We start from the raw sequence: 24,902 nt of genomic DNA, 5'->3' as shown, positions 1-24,902 counted from the left end.
CATTGGAGGTATCCCCTGCCATGGCGTTTGACAGCTAGCTGTCTGTTTCAAATGTATGCCTTCCATTAAGCTGCAGGCACTTCAGACAGGCTTGTGGTAGAGTCCAGCACTCCCAATTAGAGCAGGGGGTCAAATTGGGGAGCTCCGTACTCCGAGTAGCAGCGGGGGGAGTCACCTCTCAGAACTTTAGCGCTTTCTGCCTGGGTGAGTCGGGTGGCCATTTTGACAGCTAACGAGCCGCCTGACAGTTTAAATTTACAGTTGGTGGAGCTTTCACATTCCCGAACAGCCTCCTACCTTGCGGCTTTGCCCTGCGCTTCCCCCACACATAACACGGCGAATGATAGGCTTCCAAGCCTTCAGATCACCTTGGAGATCACTAAAGGGCTCAAGCCGCTGACAGGAGCTTCGCACTTCTGGCGGCTGTTCTGCGAATTGACAGGTGCACCACAGCTCAGTTGGGAGAGAGAGAGGCTGTCTTCAGTGTGCACGCCAGTTCTTTTGCCCGGCGATTACCCTTTTTTGATGCATTGTGCATTTAATTTGGAGTCAGCTGCCAGCCTCGATTGAGCTGAGCTCGAGAGCCAGCAGGATGCCTAAGACTCTCTGCAAATATGGTGGGAAAGCCACAGCAGCTAAGATGGCTGAAGCTGGAACTGCTGGCAATAGTGATCAGCCTAATCTTCCAGCCCCTTCAGCTGATAGACCCAGGGGACATTCTACCAAAGACCATACCAAACATAGTAAGCCCTTTGTTGCATCCTAAAGAGATGAGAGGCGGAGAGACCAATCTCTTCAGAAGCTTTGCAGTAGAGCAAGTAAGAACAGTGCCTCTGCCTCAGAGAATGTCTCTGGAACCAGGGCTACTGACAGTCTACAATGCAGACCCTTGTCACCAGAGGGAGCTGCAGACCAGCTTTCTCTGAGGAATTTCCTCCTGGCTGTTTCTAATGCTGAGCTGTGGGGTCCTTCAACTAAGGAATTGGAGAAGGTCACCCAAGGTTCCAGGGCATCCACCTCTGCCACTCCAATTAATGCAGTGGTGTGTCCAGCCATTGGCAAGGACCTGCCTTTGCCTGAGAACATAAAATACTTTATTATGGAGGCTATTTGCAGCAGTATTTCTGAGACCTTCCAACAGCCCATAGGGGCATATTCTGAGATATCTGGATACCCCAACAGCTGTATAGACTTTGAACAGGAGGATTTTCCTCCTTGTCAGAGCCCTGGGTCTCCCACCCCTTCATGTGAGAGTTTGCCATCACTTTTGGGGGAAGTGGAACAGCGGGAGTTGGACCTATCAGATGACAAGGTCTCTCACCTGAGCAACCCGCATTCACTGGGTTGTTCTCTCCCCGTGTTTTTAAGTCGCTGCTCTTCAAAGCGACCAACGTGGCCCAATTGGGGTCATCATTGGAGGCACCTGCAACTACTGAAGCCCAGGATTCAGCTGATCCACTTTTTACAGAACTGGGTTGGTCAGCAGACACCATTCCAGCTCCACGGCTCTTTATTGACATGGTTCAAAGGCAGTAGTCAGCTCTTGGGTCAGCCTCAATTTCCTCTGCGTCTGACAAGATATATTTTAAGGCTGCACTGAACATGGATAAGTTGCTTCAGACACCTTCAGTGGATACACTGGTAGCAGCATTACTGTCTTCTTCCAACATCCTTGGGGAACTGGAGGAAGGTCTGTGACCAGAGGATAAGCACTCAGAGCAGTCCCTGCGGCAGGCCCACCAAGGAAATGCCTGGGAAATCCACTTGGCCACCACGGCATCATTTTTTAATAGAGCCCTACTCCTTTGGCTCCACCAACTGCAGGAGAAGGTCCTGGCATCAGACATCCAGATGCAACAGGACATCAATAAGATTGTAGCAGCAGTTCAGTTTTCTGTGGATGCAACACTGAATTCAGCCCGGTTTGCAGCTAAAGCCATGGCTTCCTCTACAGCAGCCAGATGCCTTCTTTGGTTGAGGCCATGGCAGGCAGATGCCCATCATAAATGGTGCCTGGCTTCTGCTCCCTTTACAGGGAGTAGAAGCTCCCTGTACAGGACACAAATTATTTGGGGAGATGCTGGAACCCTTATTAATTGAGACACAGGACAAGCACAAAATCTTGCCTTCTTCCCAACACAGAGGCGACTATTGCTTTTCCCCTTTCTACAGACGCCAACCATTTAGGGGGTCTGATTTAGGTGCTAGTCCTGCACACTCGCAAGTCTTTTTTGGCCAATGACAAAGATTTCACCAAGACAGAACAAACAGAGGTAGACTCTTCTCAGCCAGATGGCCCTTTCGAGGGGGAGGAAGTAGGTCATTCCAGTGCCACAAGTAACTGCATGCCTGTTCTTCCCATCAGCAGCCATTTAGCTATCTTTGCCGCATGATGGCAGGAGATTACATTAGACACTTGGGTAAAGGAGACTGTGAGATCTTGTTGTGTCTCGCTCGCTTTCCCCGCAGCCGGGTCCCTCTTATCTCCTGCCGAATGCTGAGGAATGTCCTGGCATGCCTCCAGGCCCCAGCCCTGGCACAATGCCCAAACAGGCCGAGCAAGAAGAAGGGCCTGACGTGCCTCCAGCCCCCAGCCCTGGCTCCATGCCCAGGCAAATGGAGCAACTAGACCCCTCCCCCTCCCCTACAGCATGTGAGCCTGAGGAATGTGAATTACCAACAGCTGGAGCCTGGAGAGATCCTCGCTTCAGGAGAATTGATAGGCGACGTCAGCAAAAGGAAGGGAGGGGCAGGCCTGGATAAGTGCTGAGTCATGGAGCCACACCCCATGGCCTATATAAAGGATCTGCTTTCTGGCATTCTCTGAGTCAGGCAAAGTCTACCTTATCTTGCTGAAGTCACTTCCTGGTCTCCTGCCTGCCTGGAGAACTTTGCTAGGACTTTGGCAGAGCTGCAGAGGCACGCCTGATACGGACTTCCCCAACCCGGCCGTCAGCGGAGGAGTGGGACACGACAGATCTGGTCTCTCACTAGAATTCCTCTCTACCCCCTCCCCTTGAGGTTTTTTATCCATTGTCCTATGTCGAGAGATCCTTCTAAGAAAGCTGTTATTGATGCAGCCATTAAACACCTGCTTGACATTAGAGCGATTCAGAGGGTACCAGCAGTTCAACTAGGGCAAGGCTTTTACTCAACCTTATTTGTCATGCCCAAAGCCTCGGGTGGGTGGCGATCTATTCTGGACCTCAAAACACTTAACTGTTATATCATTTATAAACAGTTTAAAATTCAGTCTCTTCTTTCAATTCTAGCCTCCGTGTGGCCGGGTGACTTCCTTACCTCAATTGACTTAACTGAGGCCTATTTACATATCCCTATTCTGCCCTTACGTCGGCAGTATCTTAGATTTTACTACTCAGGTAATCAGTACCAATATAGGGCTTTGCCCTTTTGACTGTCATCAGCCCCTAGGGTGTTTACCAAGGTGCTAGCCACCATGGTGGTTCACCTCAGGACCAAGCGGATATGTATTCAATGTTACCTAGTTGACATTCAATCCAATTGTCGTGTCCCACTCCCCCTCTGACGGCCAGGTCTAGGAAGTCTGTATCAAGCTTGGCCATGAAGCCTCTGCAGCTTTGCCAAATTCCTTTCAGATTTCTCAGGGCAGGCAGGAATCCAAGGTGTGACTTCAGCAAACCAGATGAGACTTTGCTTGACTCAAGGAATGCCAAAAAGCAGATCCTTTATATAGGCCATGGGGTGTGGCTCCATGACTCAGCACTTATCCAGGCCTGCCCTCCCTTCCTTTTGCTGACGTCGCCTCTCAATTCTCCGGAAGCGGGGATCCGTCCACTGTGAACTCCCTTCCTCCTGATCTGCTGCTGGCAATTCTAGCACGTGGCTGGCTTCGTGCTCACATGCTGTAGGAGTGAGGTTTGTTTGTGCATTCCTGACATTCTGTCCGGGCATGGTGCAAGGCTGGGGTCTGGAGGCAAGCCAGGCCATTCTTCTTCATTATCAGACTCTGAATCAGATAGCAGGTGATGGGAGGGGCCCGACTGAGGGCGGGCGAGGCACAACACCAATCTTCTTCAATCTCTCAGTCTAAGGAGGATATCCAGGTAACAATCATGGCTCTTACCCAACATGGCTTCTCTATTAATCTAGAGAAGAGCCATTTGACCCCATCCACTCATATCCTCCATCTGGGGGCAGTTATAGATTCCATTGAAGGTAGGGTGCATTTGTCCCAGGAGTGACAGGACAGTATCAAAGACCTGGCAGAGAGGATCCAGAGGAAGTGCAAGGTGACTTTGGTACTGCTCTCCCAACTCCTGGGCAAAATGGTGTCCAGCATTGGGCATGCTTACATGCCATGGACCTTCAATGGTTTCTTTTACCTTTCCAGAGGATGGACAGAAGCAGCTCAACAGCCAAGATTCAGGTCTCCAACGGAGTCCTCAGGTCTCTCAACTGGTGGCAGTCAGCAGCCATCACAATGGGCTGTTCCTTTCACGAACCCCAGTGCCTGATAGTTACAACAGACACCAGGGTGTGGCATTGCTCAGCCAGGGGGTGTTGGTCCACCTGGATCCTCAGTGGCTCCAACTAACTGCCTGGCACTTGAGTGGCATGCTCTGAGGGAGGACAATTTCTCCTCCAGGGTCATCAAGACTATCCAGGCCTCCCAGCAATCTTCCACCGAGTGTATTTACTCCGTGACCTGGAGAACTTTTTGTGACTGGTAAGACCAAAGCCCCTTCTCTTCAATAGTTTGCTTGTCCTGAGGCAATCCTCTGTCTTTATTTCAGATATAATCTATAATATATCAATATCATTATGGGGATGTATAACGATGGTGTTTTCACTGTTCAATTTTGTCTATTGCAATTTTCTCACTTTTATTAATACTATTATCATTAGTTTCTGTTGCATTATGTTTTGTTCATTTTAATTTTCTATATGCCACACAGTCACTGCTGTGAGATGAACAACCCTATAAATTAGTTAAATAAATACAAAAAATAAAATATTCCAGATTACACATGATATCAGGTAATATTTTATAATAGCTGACCACAGTAGCACTTAGCAGTAATAGCAGGAATATTTGCCAGCTGAAGCCAATCTTTGAAAGATGTGACATTCAGCAATTAACACTTGATAGTACCTGTCAGCTGGCATGCAATATAAATTAGTAAATTCTACAAGTATTTCATTAATTCATTGAGTCAATCAAAACATTTCCAAGGTTCAAATTGAACAGCATAAACATACTATGTGGCATGAATAATTCTACTGCAACTGTTAAAGAATACAGTATTAAATTAATTTAATTTACTTATTAGTTAAGATGCCTGAAGGGTCTGGGTTGTTTTGATTTTATCACAGAATATGTTTATGTAAAGCCTCTGTGTACATAGAGGTTTTTCATAGTGATGAAAAGATAGGCTGAAATCTAATAATCTCAGCACTGCAAGAATACACTTACACACATTCCCAACAGCTGTCCTGGAAGGGAAATATAAGAAAACTCCATATGAAACCCGATTCTGCCTCTGTGATATGAGTGCCATTGAAACCACAGCTCATGTTCTTCTGTATTGCCAGTTCTACAGGGACATTCACCACTGATGATTACTTCTTTTTTATTTAAATTCTAAGACTACAGTGCTTTTATCTGCACTGTTAAATAATAAAGATAAATTTATTTATCTAAAAGTAGTATATTTTTTTTCATTATGTGTGAACTTCACCCACAAATGCAACTGGTCAGGAGAAACCTTTACTTTTATCAAAAATTTATTCTTCATTCTCAATTCAGTTTGCATACCAGCAAGATGAAATATTCTTTCATTTGGATGTTACAGTTTTTATCCCTTTCTACCTTGATACAGAATGGAGATTGATGGGAAAAATTAGATACTGTATCTGTAGCTTCTATGTATATTAAAAGATGTGATCTAAAGATGTGGGAGGGAAACATATCTATCTACATACATACCTACATACTTACCTACCTAGCTACCTACATACATACATACATACGGAGAGAGAGAAAGAGACAGATTAAATTGATATTGTAAATGTACAATAAATGTTTCCTTCTGCTGCTGCCTGAATAAATGTATGCCTAAATATGGGGACATCACATCTGTCATTTAATGAGAAAGCTTTGAAGCCGTTTCTTGGCAAATCATAATTGCTGAAACTACTCATTTATGCCAAGGCTGGCACATGTGGTTTGCGAATGTGACTGGGTATTCAGGCAGCTTCTACAGCTGCTACTTGTGTGTCTCAGTGGGATAAATTTAGCTGTGTAATTTTTTTATGACTCTGTTAATGGGGGGTATTCTTCTGAAGTCTTATTTTGGCTCTTTGCCCACTCTGCATTATATATCCACCTTAGGCTTTCCAGGTTTCATGGTCCTTCCTAGACTTTGGCCCAACGGATAGATGTACCCTTACGCCAGTGCTCAGTTTCACCTGCGTTACAACAAACAGCAGGCTGGAGTTGCTCCAACTGAAGATTTCTTCATATAGACACACCTCCAAACTTAAAAATAAAGCATTAAAGGAGTATAAAAAAGATACCTTACCAAGGTTCTTGCAAGATATTCAGTTGCCTGAGACAGAGTCATAAATCTGCCAAGCCTAGTGACTTAGTACCATGCTGTTTTAGCACATGACACAAGAAATTCCACAAATACACTTTTCTCTCTTTGGAATGAGATAGATAGATAGATAGATAGATAGATAGATAGATAGATAGATAGATAGATAGATAGATAGATAGATAGATAGATAGATAGATAGATAGATAGATAGATAGATAGTATCAATTAAATAATTCACAGTACATTGCAATGTGTTTCATCATACACATGTTCAGCTATTTGCAGCAGATGGCACATACTCTCTTATAATCATATGTATCACTAATTCTGTCACTGTTTTGCCAAAATTGTCTCCCCAAGAGAGAGAAACTCCTTCTCCAGCTGTTCTGAAGAGCAGGATATAGATATCTTCACAGATAGTCTATATTCGTTGCAACAAGGTGGAGAAACAGATTGGAGGTGTCTTTTATCTGACTTGTTGATCTCGCCTCGTTCTTCCACAGTTTTCTCAGCTCAAGGAGAAGAAATTCCTCCAATACAGCACCACAGGAGGTCCTTCCCTCTTTGAAGACCTTCCTGTAATATCTTTTCCAAATGCTCTTTTCCTTAGCCAAATCATTTTGTATTCCAATAGGAACATTTCTATTTTATCCATCCAGCTCAAGATTTCCAGAACGATGCAGAAATAATGTGAATAATGGTGATAGTTATAATTTTAGTGATGTGATACTGATGAGATTTAATTAGAATTGTCATAACCATAACTCCCTCCCTGAGATACTAAAAAAGAAATTGTTCTGCATTCATTTAGACTGAATTTTATGTGCAATACAACTTGATGGATATGTATATGCATCAAGTATTTGCACACAGACACATACACACACACACACACACACACACACACACACACCTCTCTCCCTCTCTCTTTCCCTCTCTCTCTCCCTCTCCCCCTCTCCCCTCTCTTTTCCTACATCTTCACAAATGCACTGTGAATAAGTACTCCCAGGCTTCCCAGGCTGAGTTCCTTCGGTTGCTTTCTCTGTATGGCCAACTTGAGTCTCAAATATTCTAGGGAAATGTTGGGTAGAGGCAGTAATTTTATAGGATCAATCCTATTGCAATTTTCCAGAGATTTGGATTTAATGATATAGCAGTAAAGGATCTCTGACCTAATGTTCTTCCCTCATCCGTTCTCAGTTGAGAAGGCAAAGGCAAAGCTGATATGAAAACTATTCTCTCAAACTGCATGTTTTGTCCTTCATAATGAAGTATCCTTATCAGCTCATTCTTGATCATACTGTAGAGAAGGGTTGTGGACAAGATGAAGTATCGTGTCTCTATTCCCCCCCCCCAATTTTTAGCTCACTAATACCAGTTTAAGGTATCCTATTCCAGTTGTCCCATTCTATATGGCGTTTTGGATATTCCCTTAAAGTAACATAAAATAAAGATGATGAAATGTCAATTGCTGAAATCAAACTTTTTTTGTGTCAGCAAATATCTTGTTATTTGACTTACAGTCTAAATTTCTGTATTTTTAAAATTACAAATAGAAAAGATTTTTTTCCAAGAAAAGCAATACATTGTGCTTATCACTCATTAAGTCTAATTATAGATCATATAGTCAAATATTCTGAATAAAATGTTTGCTTTTTTCACAAAGAATATTATCGTTAACTATAAACTGGATGTAATATTACCCATAATTAAGGTAACAACCAATACATTGTTTGTCTTCTTGCCCTTCTTACTCATATTTAAGCATTTTGGTCATCATTATCAGCTCATACTTAACCCTGGTTTATTTATTTATTTAATCACATTTTTATACCTCCCTATCTCCCGATGGACTCAAGGCGGTTTACAGCCTGATAAAAACACAAATATAAATACAAGATAAAACACTAATTAAAAACTTATTGAATAAGGCCAAATTTAAAATTATAATTAAAATAATAAAACCCCGTTAAAAACTAAATTTAAAATTAAAATTCTAGTCCAGTCCTGCGCAGATAAATAGATGTGTTAAAATTATCTCCTGAAAATCTCAGAAACTTATCCATTAGGTTACAAAATGGATATTCAAGGATATTATGGAGTTCATTCTGATCTAGAAATAAGAATCACTAATAATAATAATAATGGCTAAAAATGGCTAATAACAACCATGGCTAAAAGTTCACAAACCAACTGATGTCACAGTTTATGTGTGATTATTTTTATTTATTACTACACCTGTATGTTACCTGACTCCCAAAAAACCTGGTCAACTCACAACAATTAAACAAATCAAAGAAGTCACAGTAAAACTAATTAAAAGGAAGAGGGGAGATAAAGGATGATAAGAACGAGGGACCAGATGGAATGAAACAAGATATCTTGCTCTCCCTCAACACCTCTGCTTCTTTAATATTGCTTTAAAAATATGAATCAATGTGAATCTACAAAAAATACAGTTGTTGACTCAGAATTGACATACAGATGTGCATTTTTGTAACAGATGTGGCGCAAGTCAACAAAGCTAGCATGGTGTGCAGAATCAAGCCTCAGAGATCAATTGCAGAAGTCATTGGACTATAGGTTCCTCGATCTGCTAACTATGTAAGTTTTTCCACTTTCTTCACATTCCATAATAATAAAAATATTTTAGTGATTATCCTCAATAAATATGCAGTAATAGTTTCAAAGAAAGTCTACTTTATTTATTTATTTATTTATTTTGTCACAACATCATACAAAAAGATTATATAGTATATAAACATATATATGAGTAAATGTTAGGAGGTATAAGCATATATATATATATATATATATAGGAAGAAGAAAAGAAAAACAATAGGACAGGAACAGTAGGCACGTTTGTGCGCTTATGCACGCCCCTTATGGTCCTCTTAGGAATGGGGTGAGGTCAATAGTAGAAAGTTTTTGGTTAAAGCTTTTAGGATTATGGGAAGAGACCACAGAATCAGGTAAAGTATTTCAAGCACTGATGATTCTGTTGCAGAAGTCATATTTTCTGCAATCTAGATTAAAGCGGTTAACATTAAGTTTAAATCTATTGGTTGCCCTTGTATTATTGCAATTAAAGCTGAAGTAGTCTTTGACAGGAAGGACATTACAATAGATGATTCTGTGAGTTAAACTTAGGTCTTGTCGAAGGCGACGGAGCAGAGGTTCTCTACCTAGTGATAAAGCAAAGTATTTCAGGAACTGAAAGTCTATCACAGTACTGTGTTGTTTTCATTGAAAAGAACAGGAAATATTTGCACACCTAAGGCTTAGGAGCAAACATGACATTAACACAGCACTAATTACAGAAAGTCTATTCTTCTGTTTTTCTCATGAGTGCCTCTAAAGTACTAACTGCAATGGAAATGGAGATGAGGCTTTCTTCTTTGCAAGAGACTATGCAATATATATATTTTTGCAGGTCACATCTGAGGGAGGGAAGGAAAATCTCCCTGCCACCAGGCATAGAAAATGCTTTAGAAAGACTTGTCCAATTTATGCTCCAGCAAAGTTATTACAAAGAGTAGGAAAAAAGCTCTGTAGACAATAAAGGCCTACATATCTAGCAATGTACATATGTGGAGAGTGAGTTCAGATAAGAATGCTATTAACAAATGTCACCATTGGAGCTGGAGTTTAGATGGGACTCATCACTTCAATTTAGTACTCTTTGATAGCTAAACATCTAAATAATGTAAAAAGACATGGCAGAACAGTTTTTTTTAAAAAAGGAATAGCAATTCATTTTCTTCAGGGGCAGCATCCCCTCCTTTCTTTCTACATTTAAGCTGCAAAATGTAAGAAGAAAATGCAAAGCTTGTTAAATCAAGGAGGAAGAAATATCACAGAATAAAGATCAAGAGGATTACACATATAAAGAATGGAATGAATAGAAGTTGGTATAACCCAACGACATCCTCATTTTTCTCTCCTTGTCTCATATATTCAATAATTATTCTAACCACACTGTTTTAAAAAAACTCTGTGTCATCTCTGTGACTGTACCTCATAAACCTGGAGAAAGAGCTAGTCTTCCTGCACTAGTTTAATTCCTCAATACATCTTTCACACAATGGCTTCTTAAAAGGCAAAACTATGCTTAGAATAGAATACTGTAATCCTTGTACTGTTGAGACTAAAAAGAGGATGCAAGGGTTGCTCTGATAGGCAGTGCTAATGAACACATTATGGGTAGAAGGAAATCTAGTTGGCTGAATAACAATGAAGGGGAAAGTTGCGCTTGAAAAATTATGAGAAGGAGAGCGGGTGAAGGAGGAAACCCTAGAAAGGGCAGTCTGCTGACAATAGCTGACAGTTTGCTAAAGTAGTTCTCAGACTGTTCAGACAATCCAATTATCATATGATTAGAACACACTTATCTACTGATGGGATTGTGACTATCTGGAGACAATTCTTGAGTATGTAAGAAGCACCAGGCTTTTTAATGTATGCAGCCTCTAGGACTACTTAATTAATATAAAAGGACCTATCCCATTGAAATATAGTTTTGCTGCAAAGCTGTTTTCTTTACTATTATTACTTCTCTGTCCTTCAACCTCCTAGTGCATTGTTCTACTTCTTGAGACTGCAAAAATGTGCCTGATGATAGAGCAAAATGGTTCTAAAGGAGCCTCTTTCTACCAGCCAGCCATGAACAAGGAAGTTCTTACCAAAATGGGATGCAGGAAGTGCCTTGTCTGCCTTTAACAGATTTGCCTCTAGTATTCCCATGAAACAGAGGGGTGTGGAAGCAGTGGTGCTACTTCCACAACCACAATGATAATAACCATTTTAAAGCTTGTGTATGAGGCTATTTATCAAAGATCCTTCAACTGGACAGATAAAAGAGGAGGAGAAAGAGGAGAGGAGAGGATGTTCTCTGGGAGAGGCTGGATGGCGTAAAAATGCTTTTGATCCTCTTTAGCTAATGAAAGACTGAGGCGAATCTCCTGAACTTCTAAGATGCTTTTTCATTTGCTTTAAAACAACAACAACAACAAAGGAAATAAGTCTGTGTAATTCCTTTTTCCCAGAGACTTTCCTTGGGATCAGAATGTCCATCTGGGACAGGGCCGAGCTGAGGAATTTGGAAGTTATCTGCACGATAAAATCGCTCAGATTCGGGACGGGTTGGACACTGATTGGGCGGATCTAGGCGGGATGACGCAGACACGTCTTGAGAACATTGTTTGGGCTGAGTTTGACTCTGTGACTCCCGATGACATGGATAGGATACTGGGGAGGCTGAATGCCACCACATGTTTATTGGACCCGTGTCCCTCCTGGCTGGTACTGGCCACCCAGGAGGTTACACGAGGCTGGCTCCAGAGAATTACCAGCGCTTCTCTGATGGAGGGAGTCTTCCCTGCCGCCTTGAAAGAGGCGGTGGTGAGGCCCCTCCTCAAGAAGCCCTCCCTGGACCCAGCTATTTTGGCTAATTATCGTCCGGTCTCCAACCTCCGCTTTCTGGCGAAGGTTGTTGAGAGTGTGGTGGCTTGGCAGCTCCCCCGGTACCTGGAGGAAACTGTTTATCTAGACCCGTGCCAGTCCGGCTTCAGGCCTGGGTACAGCACAGAGACGGCTTTGGTCGCGTTGGTTGATGATCTCTGGAGGGCACGGGACAGAGGTTGCTCCTCTGTTCTTGTCCTGTTAGATTTGTCAGCGGCGTTCGATACCATCGACCATGGTATCTTGCTGCAGCGGTTGGGGGGTTTGGGAGTGGGAGGCACCGTTTTACGGTGGTTCTCCTCCTACCTCTCCGATCGTTCGCAGATGGTGTTGACAGGAGGGCAGAGATCGACCGCTAGGCAACTCACGTGTGGGGTGCCCCAGGGGTCGATTCTCTCACCCCTCCTGTTCAACATTTATATGAAGCCGCTGGGAGAAGTCATTCGTGGTTTTGGGGTGAGCTGTCAACTGTATGCTGACGACACTCAGCTGTACATCTCCACCCCGAACCACCCCAATGAAGCCATTGATGTGATGACTCGGTGTCTTGAAGCCGTTCGGGTCTGGATGGGACGAACAGGCTCCGACTCAACCCATCCAAGACGGAGTGGCTGTGGATGCCGGTGTCCCGGCACAGTCAGCTTACCCCATTGCTGACTGTGGGGGGCGAATCGTTGGCCCCCAGGGAATCGGTGCGCAATTTAGGCATTCTCCTGGACGTACGGCTGTCTTTAGAAGATCATTTGACGGCCGTCGCCAGGGGAGCTTTCTGTCAGGTTCGCCTGATTCGCTAATTGCGCCCTTTCCTTGACCGGGACTTGTTATGCACAGTCACTCATGCCCTTGTCACTTCCCGCCTGGATTACTGCAATGCTCTCTACATGGGGCTCCCCTTGAAGAGCATCTGGAGGCTCCAACTGGTACAGAATGCGGCTGCGTGGGGGATTGCGGGAGCTCCTCGTAGCTTCCATGTAACACCTCTCCTGCGCGGGCTGCATTGGTTGCTGGTGGTCTTCCAGGTGCGCTTCAAGGTGTTGTTTATCACCTTTAAAGTGCTCCATGGCATCGGACCGGGATATTTACGGGACCGCCTGCTGCCGCCAGTTCCCTCCCATTGTCCGGTGCATCCAGTGCGCTCTCACAGGGAGGGACTCCTTAGGGTGCCGTCAGCCAACCAATGTCGGCTGGCGGCCCCCAGGGGAAGAGCGTTCTCTGTGGGGGCCCCGGCTCTGTAGAACGAGCTGCCGGTGGGACTCCGTCTTCTCCCTGATCTTCGGACCTTTAAACGCGAGCTCATGACTTTCTTTTTTTATCAAGCGGAGCTGGCCTGATTGATTGATTTTAATAATTGGGGATTTTAGTGGGCTTTTAACAGGGGTTTTATCTTCGTATTTTTATCTAATAGTTTTAAGTATACAGCAGTTTAATTAGATTTTTAACTTTGTTATGGTATTTTAAATGGTTTTTGTATTATTGTCGTTTTATTTGCTGTACACCGCCCTGAGTCTTCGGAGAAGGGTGGTATAAAAATGTGAAAAATAATAAATAAATAAATAAATAAATAAATAAATAAATAAATAAATAAATAAATAAATAAATAAATAAATAAATAAATAAATAAATAAATAAATAAATAAATGAATGCTCCTTCCCCTACCATTTTGCAAGTCAGATTTATTCCTTTTCTGTATAGTGGACAAATCAGCCAGTGTAAGGGGAAGGAGCAGAGCTTTGCTGGTTGCTATTCTTTCTCTAAAGAGCTGAATGCAGCCATTTGGGAAATGTGAGGAAACCCCTTGCTGTATAATGACATAACTGGGGAACAACATGAATAGGCTAAAACAACCTAGAATGGCAAGTCCATCAATTCTACTACCTCCTGAACAGAGCATTGGAGGAACTAGAATTCAGCACAGGAAGGAACCCAAAAGTAAGAAAGAAAGCCTAGAATCTTGCCCCATCCTATTTTTGCCCCAGGGTCCTGACTGAGAGGTTTTCTTGCCATGTAGAGTCTAGCTGAAGAGGGAGGGCAGCAAAGCAAGAGGAATCATTTTACCTTTTGTGAATTGCACATGTATGATTAGGACTGTGCTATTTACAGCGAATCAGAACAGAGAGGCAGGCCACAGGATGGGATTGGAAGGGCAGAAAACCTCATACAATATATGTTCCTGTCAATCAAGGACAGGTATCACAACCCTGGAGTGGGGACAGGCCCTCAAGAGTAGTCATGTTGAATATAAAGCTATGCCCAACCATAAACTCAGGAGGAAAATATTCAGGGAGATTTGTAAAATGAATAATGTGCATATCTTCAGTCTAACTATAGTTTTCTGAATTATAAAAAGCAGAAATTGTTAATATGGATGTTGAAATCTATGCCTTATCCTCATTCATTACACAATACTAAAAACAATATTGTAGAGCATCATAAACAATATATCTGATTAAGTTTCTAAAAAAAATCATGTGTTTGAGGAAAGAGGAAAGGCATATTTTCTATGTTCAAATAAGTATTTGTATTTCTTTCCATGATGGAGCCATTAAATACCCTATTTTATTATTGTCTTTTTGACATGACATATAATGGATATTGTTCTTGTTTCTGATTTGTTTTAAAACATATTTCTTGGACAGCCAAAAATATGTTATAAATAAATATACAAATATTCCATAAATTGCCCTAAACAGGATACCATGCAGAATCTGACTCATAACTTTAATCTCCTCAAAAAGTTTTATAGTTGGCTTAAATTTTGTAATTGCCTACTGAAAAGACTTAAAAACATTTAACACTGTGTGGCAATAACTGAATTATGGTGGAAATGTATCTAGGCAATCTTAGCTAATATTGAATAAGAACATTTGAACTTAGTTAATAAATGGATAGGAAACCAGTAGAAGATCCAGAAGTATAGGCTAGACTGGGAAGGCAATGACAAACCTGTACTTTGCATTGTTTTTAAGAAAACAATGCAGATGTGCCAGTGTAGTTATCAGGAATGTAGTTACTACATTTGATTGGTTCAGTGACACTTCCAACAAAAACTTTACATAGCATAGCAAAGCACAAAGCCCTAGTTTTGTCCCAGATAATTCTTAATGCATCCTTTTGGCCATTATCCATTATCATACTTAGCCCACTTTAGTCCTAGTTAACTGGATGAAGTCCAGTAACATAGGCCTAAATACTCAGTCTTCCCCTACGAATGGCTTAAGGCACCCCAGCTGAAGGTGAATGTGTGTGCATATATACAGTATGTGTTTATGGTATGTTTATATGGTTTGTATGCATCTAAATATCTATATGCCAAACTATGCACACACATACATTTGATTCAAAACACTATAATTCAAATTGGCATATATATTTTTTCAGTAATAATTTAGTGAAGAGTTTAATAAATATAAACAGCCACTCACTGATATCAAACTTTTCATTTAAAAAAGATATGTCTGCTCATAACTGATCAGCCAGTTTATTTTTGAGAGCAACCTAGAGTGCATATTAGTAAGAAAGATAGTTATATGTAGTGATAGTTGGAAACCTTTATTTTCTATAAATGGAGATGAATACAATATATGAATATTCTAAGACTAGGAAAATGGCCAGTATCATTAACATGCTCGCTGGCCCTTTGGCTAAGATCAAATGTAATTCTTGATCCCTCAGGCAAACATAACTGGCTTAATTAAAATCAATTATAGTAGATCTCCAAGGTCCATTCCAACTCTGTTATTTTGTTATTCTGTTAATTACTGGATCATGAGGATTAAAGTTTTTATAGAAATATTTTTCCCATTCCCATTTTGTTATTATTATTACATTTCCAGGAGAGACACTCATAAAATGTGGCTCTTTTGTCAAAAGGACAAAACAAAAGAAATGATGTTGTAACACAAGTTACAACACTTAAATACTTGTGTGCAACATTACAAAACATGCACAAAAGGGTCAAAAACGTGGATTGTGACAGCATAATACCCCTTTCATCATTTGTCCCCTCTTGTTCCCCCTCAGAAGTTTCTGATTTCCAGTGCTATCCTGGCTTTCAATTTTGTTGCAAATTAACTCCCAAAACAGTGCCATTTTGTCTTAACCTGAGGGTCACCTCGTTTTATTTCTTAAGCTCTGTATTTGTGTGTGGTAAAGCTGAGCTTAAATTTCTACCTTTTCACCCAGTGGTGTCCCTACATTGTTTAAATGAGATACCTTTTCTTCTGCTGCTGTTGACAGTTCCTATCATAACAACCATCTCTGGAATATCTTAGAATTTCACAGAGTGAGATAGTCATATATTGAGACAGATTTTGGACAGTTGGTCAATTGGCCTGTTGTAATGTGGAGAAGTGTGATCATAATTTCATTGGGTCTGATAGCATCATAAGTCCTGCCACTTTATTCTGTGCCTGTTCCCTCCATCTCTCTGACTTGTGTGCTAAAAGGGAGAAGCTAGTCCATCCACCTGTACTGAAAAACATAAGAATGGTACATTATTTCCCATATTGGGAAAAATAGAAACTGTAGAGACAAGACCAAACTTTCATAAATTCAAACAGTAATTTATTACAGTTTTACATCCACAGGTAGCAAATTTACTGACTATGTTGAAAGCCAGTTTGGTAATAATGGTTAAAACACCAGGCTAAAAACAGAGAGGCCATGCCTAAGGCAGAGCCCTAGGTACATTTGGGCCACTCACTCTTCTCTCTCTCCTTCTTCCCAACTCCAAGAAGAAAGCAGCAATGGCAAAAATCATTTCTGAAAATTTTGCCAAGAAAACTACAGGGTATCAAGGATTAATCAGCTGACAGAACCCTACTGCATGCTCAACGTATAGTCCTCAATGAAACTGCATCTATATGGAGGAAAGCATGCAGTAGGGTACATCAAGGTTCTGTCTTAGACCAGTATTCTTCCACATAAATAATTTAGATCAGGGGTGTCAAATTCAATTTCATTGAGGGCTGCATCAGGGTTGTATTTGACCTCGGAGGACCAGGGTGAGTGTGGCCAGCTCGACACCACTCATGTCGGGGGCACCGTATGCAGCCTTCCCGAGCTCCATTTTCGCTGGCAGAGGCACTGTCGGCCCGTCCTTCCCTGTTTCCAGGGTGGTTCCATTGGCCAGATCTAAGCACCCCATGGGCCAGATCCAGCCCCCAGGCCTTGAGTTTGACATCCCTGATTTAGATGAAGGGATAGAAGTGCGGGGGACTCATCAGATTTGCAGGTGACATTAAGCTGGGAGGAATAGCGAATGCTTTAGAAAATAGGCTCAAGATCCAGAAGGATCTTGACAGACTTGTGTTCTATTCAACAAAATGAAATTCAGTAGTGAGAAAAGTAAGGCTTTACACTTAGGCAAGAAAAACCAAATGCACAGGTATAGAATAGGTGATACCTGGCTCAACAGGTAAGAGGTATTTAGGAGTCTTATTGGATAATCACCTAAGTATAAGTCAGCAGCATGCTGCAGGTGCTACAAAAGCCATTGCAGTGTTAGACTGCCTCAGCAGAGGCATAGTATCAAGATCACATTAGTACTGCTTTATACTGCACTAATAAGACCACACTTGGAATACTGTGTCCAGTTTTGGTCACCACCATACATAAAAGATGTTGAGACTCTAGAAAGAGTGCAGAAGAGAGCAACAAAAATGATTAGGGAACTAGAGGCTAAAATATATGATGAACAGTTGTAAGGCTGTCACAGAGAGGAGCGAGTCCAAAGCATCTGAGGGCAAGACAAGAAGTAATGAATGAAAGATTATAACATGGAGAACTAATCTAGAATTAAGGAGAAATTTTGTGTCACTGAGAACAATTAATCAGTGGAATGACTTGTCCCAGAAGTTGTTGGTTCTCCATCACTGGAGATTTTCAAGAAGATAGCTGTTGTCTGAAATCATGTAGGATCTCATGCTTGAACAAAGTATTTGACTAGAAGACCTCCAAGGTCTCTTCCAACTCTGTTAGTCTGTAATTCTGAGTCAATGCATACACAAATACAAAAATTTCCAACTATATTGAAAGATGGCTTCAGTTACAATACATAGATCAAATTTTATAATCGGCTTTAATAATCATTTTCCACTTCATTAACACCAGTATATTTTGAATGTTGAGAAGGATAACTTGACACATAGCCACCATTCCATGATGATCCACAGCTATCCAATTCAATGATACCAATCTTTCTATGTGATATTTTAACCAAAGCAGATTTGCTGTTCAAAGCAGCAAAGTCTGTTATTCCAGAATTTGGAAAAAAGTCTGCATAGGATCTTCTAGGTACTCTTGTTTTTCCACCTTTATGTCAGCAGCTCCCTTGATTTCTTTTTTCTGACTGAGACGCATATATTTCCTATACTTCCATAACCTACAGTTATGATGTAGAGAAAAGGCAGATAAAGCAGATATTGATTTGAAGTAGGAAATAAATAATGGGTGGAATAAAATTGCTTATAAATGTATGGGTGATATAGAAAGAGAAACAGCTTTGTCAGTCCCTTCATTAATAATTGCCAAGATATCCAGGTATGCATTTTACACTATTTTTACTTAGCCACAAACTTCAAGATGAAGTATTAAAATGAGCACTCAAAAAGTCATTTCTAAGGTTTGTGAAATTAATTCCATGTTCCCAGAATAGTAAGTGTCTAGTCTAATCTAGTCTAGTCTAAAAGATATAAAATATTTATTTTATTTTATTTTATTTGTATCTTGCCTTTATTATTTCTTACAAATAACTCCAGGTGGCGAACATATCCAACACACCTTTCTTTTCCTATTTTCCCCACAATGACAGCCCTGTGAGGTGATGTTATGCATTTGAATTTTGGAGGAAACTTTTGGAGGGAAAATGCACGTTGCTGATTGGCTGGTGCCTCAACCTGAATGGTATATAAGGAGGACTGCTCCCCTGTTTCAGTTGCTGGGTTCACACAATAAAGTAAAGAGCTGTTGTCACCAATGACTTGTCTCCTGCCGCCTCATTTCGCAAACCCAACATTGGCAATGAAGGTGGGATTAAGGCTGGCAGAGAGACCCGAAAAAGAGCTGATTACTAATTAGCTATCGAACCCAGCCAGTTCTAGGGCGGTTACGAGAGGGAGAAGCCGAAAATGTCTACCTACATTTGATCTGGCCAGAGAGAAATGGGGGTCATACATGGCATTTTTTGAGTGTTTTCTTGAGGCGAATGATTTCCAGGGCCTCTCAGACAATAGGAAACGGGCATATTTTTTGAGCTACTGCGGGCCCGAAGTTTTTGATACTGCTGAGTTGCTATCGGAGCTGACACCAGTCCAGTCTGTGCCCTGGCAAGTTCTGCTAGCAACTCTCCGAGCACACTACACCCCATGCCATCAAAGTTTTTGCAGCGCTATGAGTTCCACCAGCGAATCCAACATGAAGGTGAGCCGATCAGTGTGTACATGGCTGCCCTGTGATGTGCTCCTAGAGCAACTAATTTGTGGAGTAAGAGACATTCATTTACAGAGGCGACTACTCACCAAGGTAAATCTAACACTCCATGCCACACTGGATGAAGCCCGGGCTCATAAGCTTTCCTCAAAAGCTGCTGAGACTACAGCAACCAACTTCGACCAGCAATCCTTTAAAAATGATGCCAGTGCACAGGGAAGAAATTCAGCCCGAGAGTGACGGCGAGGCAGAGGAAGAAGTATTCCGAACTGACAAACCAGAATGTAATGAAAGAGATGGCTGTGCCAGTTGTGGGGGCGCCCATCAGAGACAATTATGCCATTTCAAAGATGCTATCTGCAGATGGTGCAAGAAAAAGGGGCATCTGGCATGAGTATGCCGAGCCATCCAGCCATGCCGCCAAAAGTCCAGAACAGACTTCAAACCGCCCAATCAGCAGCCATTTCCCAATCGGAGAGCTCCCATTGGACAAGCCCAAAAGAGCGTGAAGTCAAACCACACCACCGTAAGAAGCGGTCAAGCCACTGCCAGCCCAGAGGAAAATATTTTCATAATCGCCTATATCGAAGGCATCCCGTGTGAGATGGAAGTAGAAACTGGATCATCGATCACCATTAAGTCCTGGGACAAGATAACCACCCCCATTCCACACATTGCAAGGTGCCAGCTTCAGCCACAGAAACTATGAGTTCAAGACTACCAGGGAAATAGAATTCCGGTGAAAGGAATTGCAACGGTCCAGGTCACCTATGGCCAGCATAAGAAGACCCTTCCAATCACTATTGTGAAAGGACACCTCCCTAGCCTCCTGGGTCTCGATTGGTTCTGGGCCCTGGGAATGGGAGTCTCTGGAGTCCACATCATCGGGTGTAACTTGAAAGAGGAGCTGCTCCAGGAGTTCCATGACGTGTTCAAGGACAGCCTGGGCAAATATGTGGGGACCCATATTTCATTTAATTTATTGCGGCCATTGCCCCAATAAGACTGAAGGCCAGAAGGGTTCTGTTTGCTTTGAAACCTAAGTTTGACAAGGAGTTAGACAAGCTAGTGCAACAAGGAATGCTGATCCCAATCGACCACGCAAAGTGGGAGACACCCATAGTGACTCCAGTCAAGCCAGACGGATCTGGCCGCATCTGTGCTGACTACAAGGCAACACTGGACAAAGCCTTACAAAAGAGTGCTTACCCCGTCCCAATAGGACCGGGACAAATATTTGCCAAATTTGACTTGGCACAGGCGTATCAGCAATTGCCTGTAGACAGTGCTACGGCTAAAGCACAAACAATTGTCACACACAGAGGTGCCTTTAAATGCACCAGGCTCCAATTTGGAATCAGAGTAGTCCCGGGTCTGTTCCAAAATCTCATGGAACGATTGCTGCAGGGACTACCTGGAGTAGTACCCTATTTTGATGATGTTTTAGTATCAGCGAATGACATATACCAACTGAGACAAAGACTGTGAAAGGTGCTGACTATTTTCCGGGCTGCGGGGCTAAGAGTCAAACTCAATAAATGCCAGATTGCTGTGCCCACAGTCAAATTTTTAGTATATCGAATCGATGCAGCAGGGATACATCCCACTGACAGCAAGGTTTGAGCAATCCAGAAAGCTCCCCTTCCCCAAAATAAGATGAAACTCCAAGCCTTTTTAGGACTTTTGAACTTTTATTCTGTTTTCTTAAAAAACAAGGCTATAGTAGCCGAACCTTTGCACAAGCTGCTGGCGAAAAAGACTCCATGGACTTGGGGCAAAACAGAGTCTGCTGCATTCGGGGCTGTCAAACAACTATTGTCTGGGGACAGCCTCCTGCTTCAGAATAATGAGACACTGCCTTCGGTGCTTGTATGTGATGCCTCTCTTTTTGGAGTGGGGGCTGTACTCAGCCACAAATTGCCTAACGGAGCAGAGGCTCCTATTGCATACTTTTCCTGCACCTTCTCTGGGGCTGAAAGGAATTACAGTCAGCTAGAGAGGCTCTTGCCCTTGTTTCGGGTGTTAAAAAATTTCATGAATATTTATTCGGAAGACATTTTGAAATCGTTACAATCGCCCCACACCTGTTGCCCTATCCCCAAAACTGACAAGATGGGCCATTTTCCGGACCGCTTACTCATACCGTTTAACCCACCGGCCGGGCCAGGACTTGGGACATGTGGATGCTTTAAGCAGATGCCCATTGCCAGACATCGTAGGAGACCCAACTCCTGGCACCCCCGTGCTTCTTATTGACTCTTTGGACACTGGTCTGATCACTTTGGCTGAGGTTGCCAGAACTTCGGCTAAGGAAATTATTGTCAGGACTGGGTGCAGAGGGGTGGCCCAGCTTGACGGCGAGGAGTTCAAACAATTCGCCACTAAACATTTCAAATTGTCCACGCAAGGGGGGTGTTTGTTGTGGGGAGATAGGGTGGTTGTTCCTTTGAGTCCCCAGGAAAAAGTGTTGGATTTATTACATGTGGGGCACCCCGGTATTGTTTGTATGAAGGGTTTGGCATGAAATTATGTCTGGTGGCCCAATATGACAAGGACATTGGTGATTGGGTGGGGCGCTGCCAACCATGCCAGGACTCCAGACCCTTACCCCCAACCGCCTCCGTGAGAGAGTGGGAGAAGCCCCAGGGACTGTGGTCCAGGCTTCACATAGATTTTGCTGGTCCATTTCATGGACAAACATTTTTAATTATAGTGGATGCCTTTTCTAATTGGTTAGAGATAATTCTTATGCGCTTCACGACTGCAGAGGCAGTGATCAAGGTACTCAGACAGCTATTTGTTACATACGGATTGCCAGATATAATAGTTTCGGACAATGGGCCACAGTTCACGGCCACCCAATTCGAAGGCTACCTTGCTGAGCTGGGCCCTCTTGGCGCCATTTCATCCGGCTAGTAATGACCTTGCAGAACATTTCGTGAGAAGTGCCAAGGAGGCACTGTCCCGCATAAGCCCAGGAGACTGGCAAGCCAAGATTGACACGTTCTTGGCAGTCCAACACAGAACCCCATTGCATGGCCACTGGGTGCAGCTCAGCAGAATTGTTAATGGGTAGAAGGCTAAGATGCCCTTTGGACTGGCTAAATCCCAACTACTCCCCCAATGGGTATCAGGAAAGGGGAAACAGGACAAGAGAGTTCCAGGTAGACTCCCCAGTATTTGCCAGAAATACTGGCAAATACTATGGTTAGCAGGGACAATCCTGGAGGTAACAGCCCCAAAATCATATGTAACCAATATGGGTGACGGGAGGGTCTGGAGAAGACATGTTGACCAAATTCAAAACCGGTTAGAAGCAAAAACAGAATTTCAACAACCAAAACCAAAAGGGCCGTAATAGCTCAGGCTGTTAGAGCCTATTATTAGAACACTGTAGCCTGCAATTACTGCAGGTTCAAGCCCGGCCCAAGGTTGACTCAGCCTTCCATCCTTTATAAGGTAGGTAAAATGAGGACCCAGATTGTTGGGGGGGCAATAAATTGACTTTGTAAAAAATATACAAATAGAATGAGACTATTGCCTTATACACTGTAAGCCGCCCTGAGTCTTCGGAGAAGGGCGGGATATAAATGTAAACAAACAAACAAACAAACAAAAAAACAACAACCAGGCCCTGACTACCCGCTGTTTACACCAACAGCTAACTCAAGCCCGAATTGGCCGGAGGACTTATCTGGGAGTTGCAAGTTCCAGCGATGCCCTCCAGTCAACCAGAAGTCAGCGATGGGAAATAATAATCCAGGCCAGGAAGGCCAATCAGAGGATCTGGGAGGAACAGAGTGTCCCTCTGACCAGCTCGACTCCCTGCCTAGAACTGAGTTGCGCAGGTCAAAGGTACAGAGAATGCCCTGGTTACCTGCGTGACTACATATGTAAATAGTTGTAAATTTTTAACCAAATGTATTCTGGGAAGGGAGGGGTGTTATGTATTTGAATTTTGGAGGGAACTTTTGGAGGGAAAATGCATGTTGCTGATTGGCTGGTGCCTCAGCCTGAATGGTATATAAGGAGGACTGTTCCCCTGTTTCAGTTGCTGGGTTCACACAATAAAGTAAAGAGCTGTTGTCACCAATGTCTCCTGCCTCCTCATTTCGCAAACCCAACAGGTGGGTTGGGCTGAGAGAGACTAACTGGCCCAAAGTTACCTAGCTGGCTTTTATGACTAAGGTGGGATTTGAATTCACAGTATCCTAGTTTCTAGCCTGTTACCTTAACTACTATATCGAACTGGTTCTATTAGATTAGGTCTATCTATTAGATTTTCCTCAGGCAAATGAAAGTCCATTATGCTTCTACAAAGTGTTCTTGGTTCCAAATTGGGAAACATTTTAATTCATGTTTTTTTTTAAATTCAAATTTAGTTACCCAAACTACAGTTGTGATACTAAGGATGCACCTGTTCTTCCCACAGAGTCAGAATGAATATTATCAGTGGTACTTAAGAAATTGAAATTCTTTACTATTCTCCTCTGCACCTACCAAGTCTGCATTATTTCTGATTATAACACAAGATAGGAATGAATTTTTACAAAGAAAGCCAACAATTCCATAGGGAGACATTAATAAGATTCCTAATAGCCATCTGCTTTTCAGCAATATGAAAACTATTTCATTCCTCTTTACACTTATAAGAAGTTATTGTATATGCATTGATTTTTACTATTTACTCCAGGGATTTACCTTGGGGAAACCTTGTGAAATAACTAGGAAGTTGATAATAGTTGCATCTCTATAAATCCAGTTAATACTGAACATGATCTAGTCATGCTATTGATTCTTGTATTCTAGTCACTAACAGTAATAATGATATGTATGTTTGCAGTTGATGTTAAATGGGATACCCATGAAACACACCTTACTCTAAACATAGAAATGTTGAAAAAAAGCATTATTTTGTCAGAAAAGTTTTTTCTTTATAATGCATCATCTGGGGTCATAATAAAGATATTCTGTACTATCCAGTTGTATATCTTTGATGCTGGATGGAAAAGGACAATTATTTTATAATACAGGATGAATAATTTTTACTTTCATATAAGAGTATAAGAAAGGTGTTGTTTGCTTTGTGTTCTCTATGCACTCCACACACAGAATTTTGGTCCCACTGAAGTATATCTAGAAAGCTTTAGAAATGAAATAATGTTTATCACATCAATACCTTAGTTCAGTGAGTTTTGTGATTCTAAGGAAATTGTTTCTATTGTTTGTTTCTCTTTTATTGTTATTACTTTCCTCTTAATCTTTCCAATTTCCAGGTTGCATTTACCACTGCACTTCATGCCATCTTACTTACTATATGTGTTTTCATCTCCAGCATAAATTTCCCCACCAGCTGGAGCTAACTTTTATTTTCAGCAACATGTCCTATGAAAGGCAAGCAGACTCAGATCCCAAAACATCTGCCCTGTCAG

General features: G+C 42.2%; 1 protein-coding gene across 1 annotated transcript in view; it reads left to right on the top strand.

Moving 5' to 3' along the window:
- UNC80 (unc-80 homolog, NALCN channel complex subunit) overlaps nt 1-1,600 on the top strand; it is a 303,637-nt gene extending 302,037 nt beyond the window's left edge. Inside the window, exon 47 of the mRNA XM_058184775.1 lies at nt 769-1,600. Within this exon, the coding sequence (XP_058040758.1) occupies nt 769-1,600 (832 nt within the window). The remainder of the gene's footprint in view (nt 1-768) is intronic.
- The last annotated feature ends 23,302 nt before the right edge of the window (nt 1,601-24,902 follow it).

This window comes from Ahaetulla prasina, chromosome 1, assembly GCF_028640845.1.
Source record: "Ahaetulla prasina isolate Xishuangbanna chromosome 1, ASM2864084v1, whole genome shotgun sequence".
NCBI lineage: Eukaryota > Metazoa > Chordata > Lepidosauria > Squamata > Colubridae > Ahaetulla > Ahaetulla prasina.
This window is presented reverse-complemented; position numbering and strand designations above follow the sequence as displayed.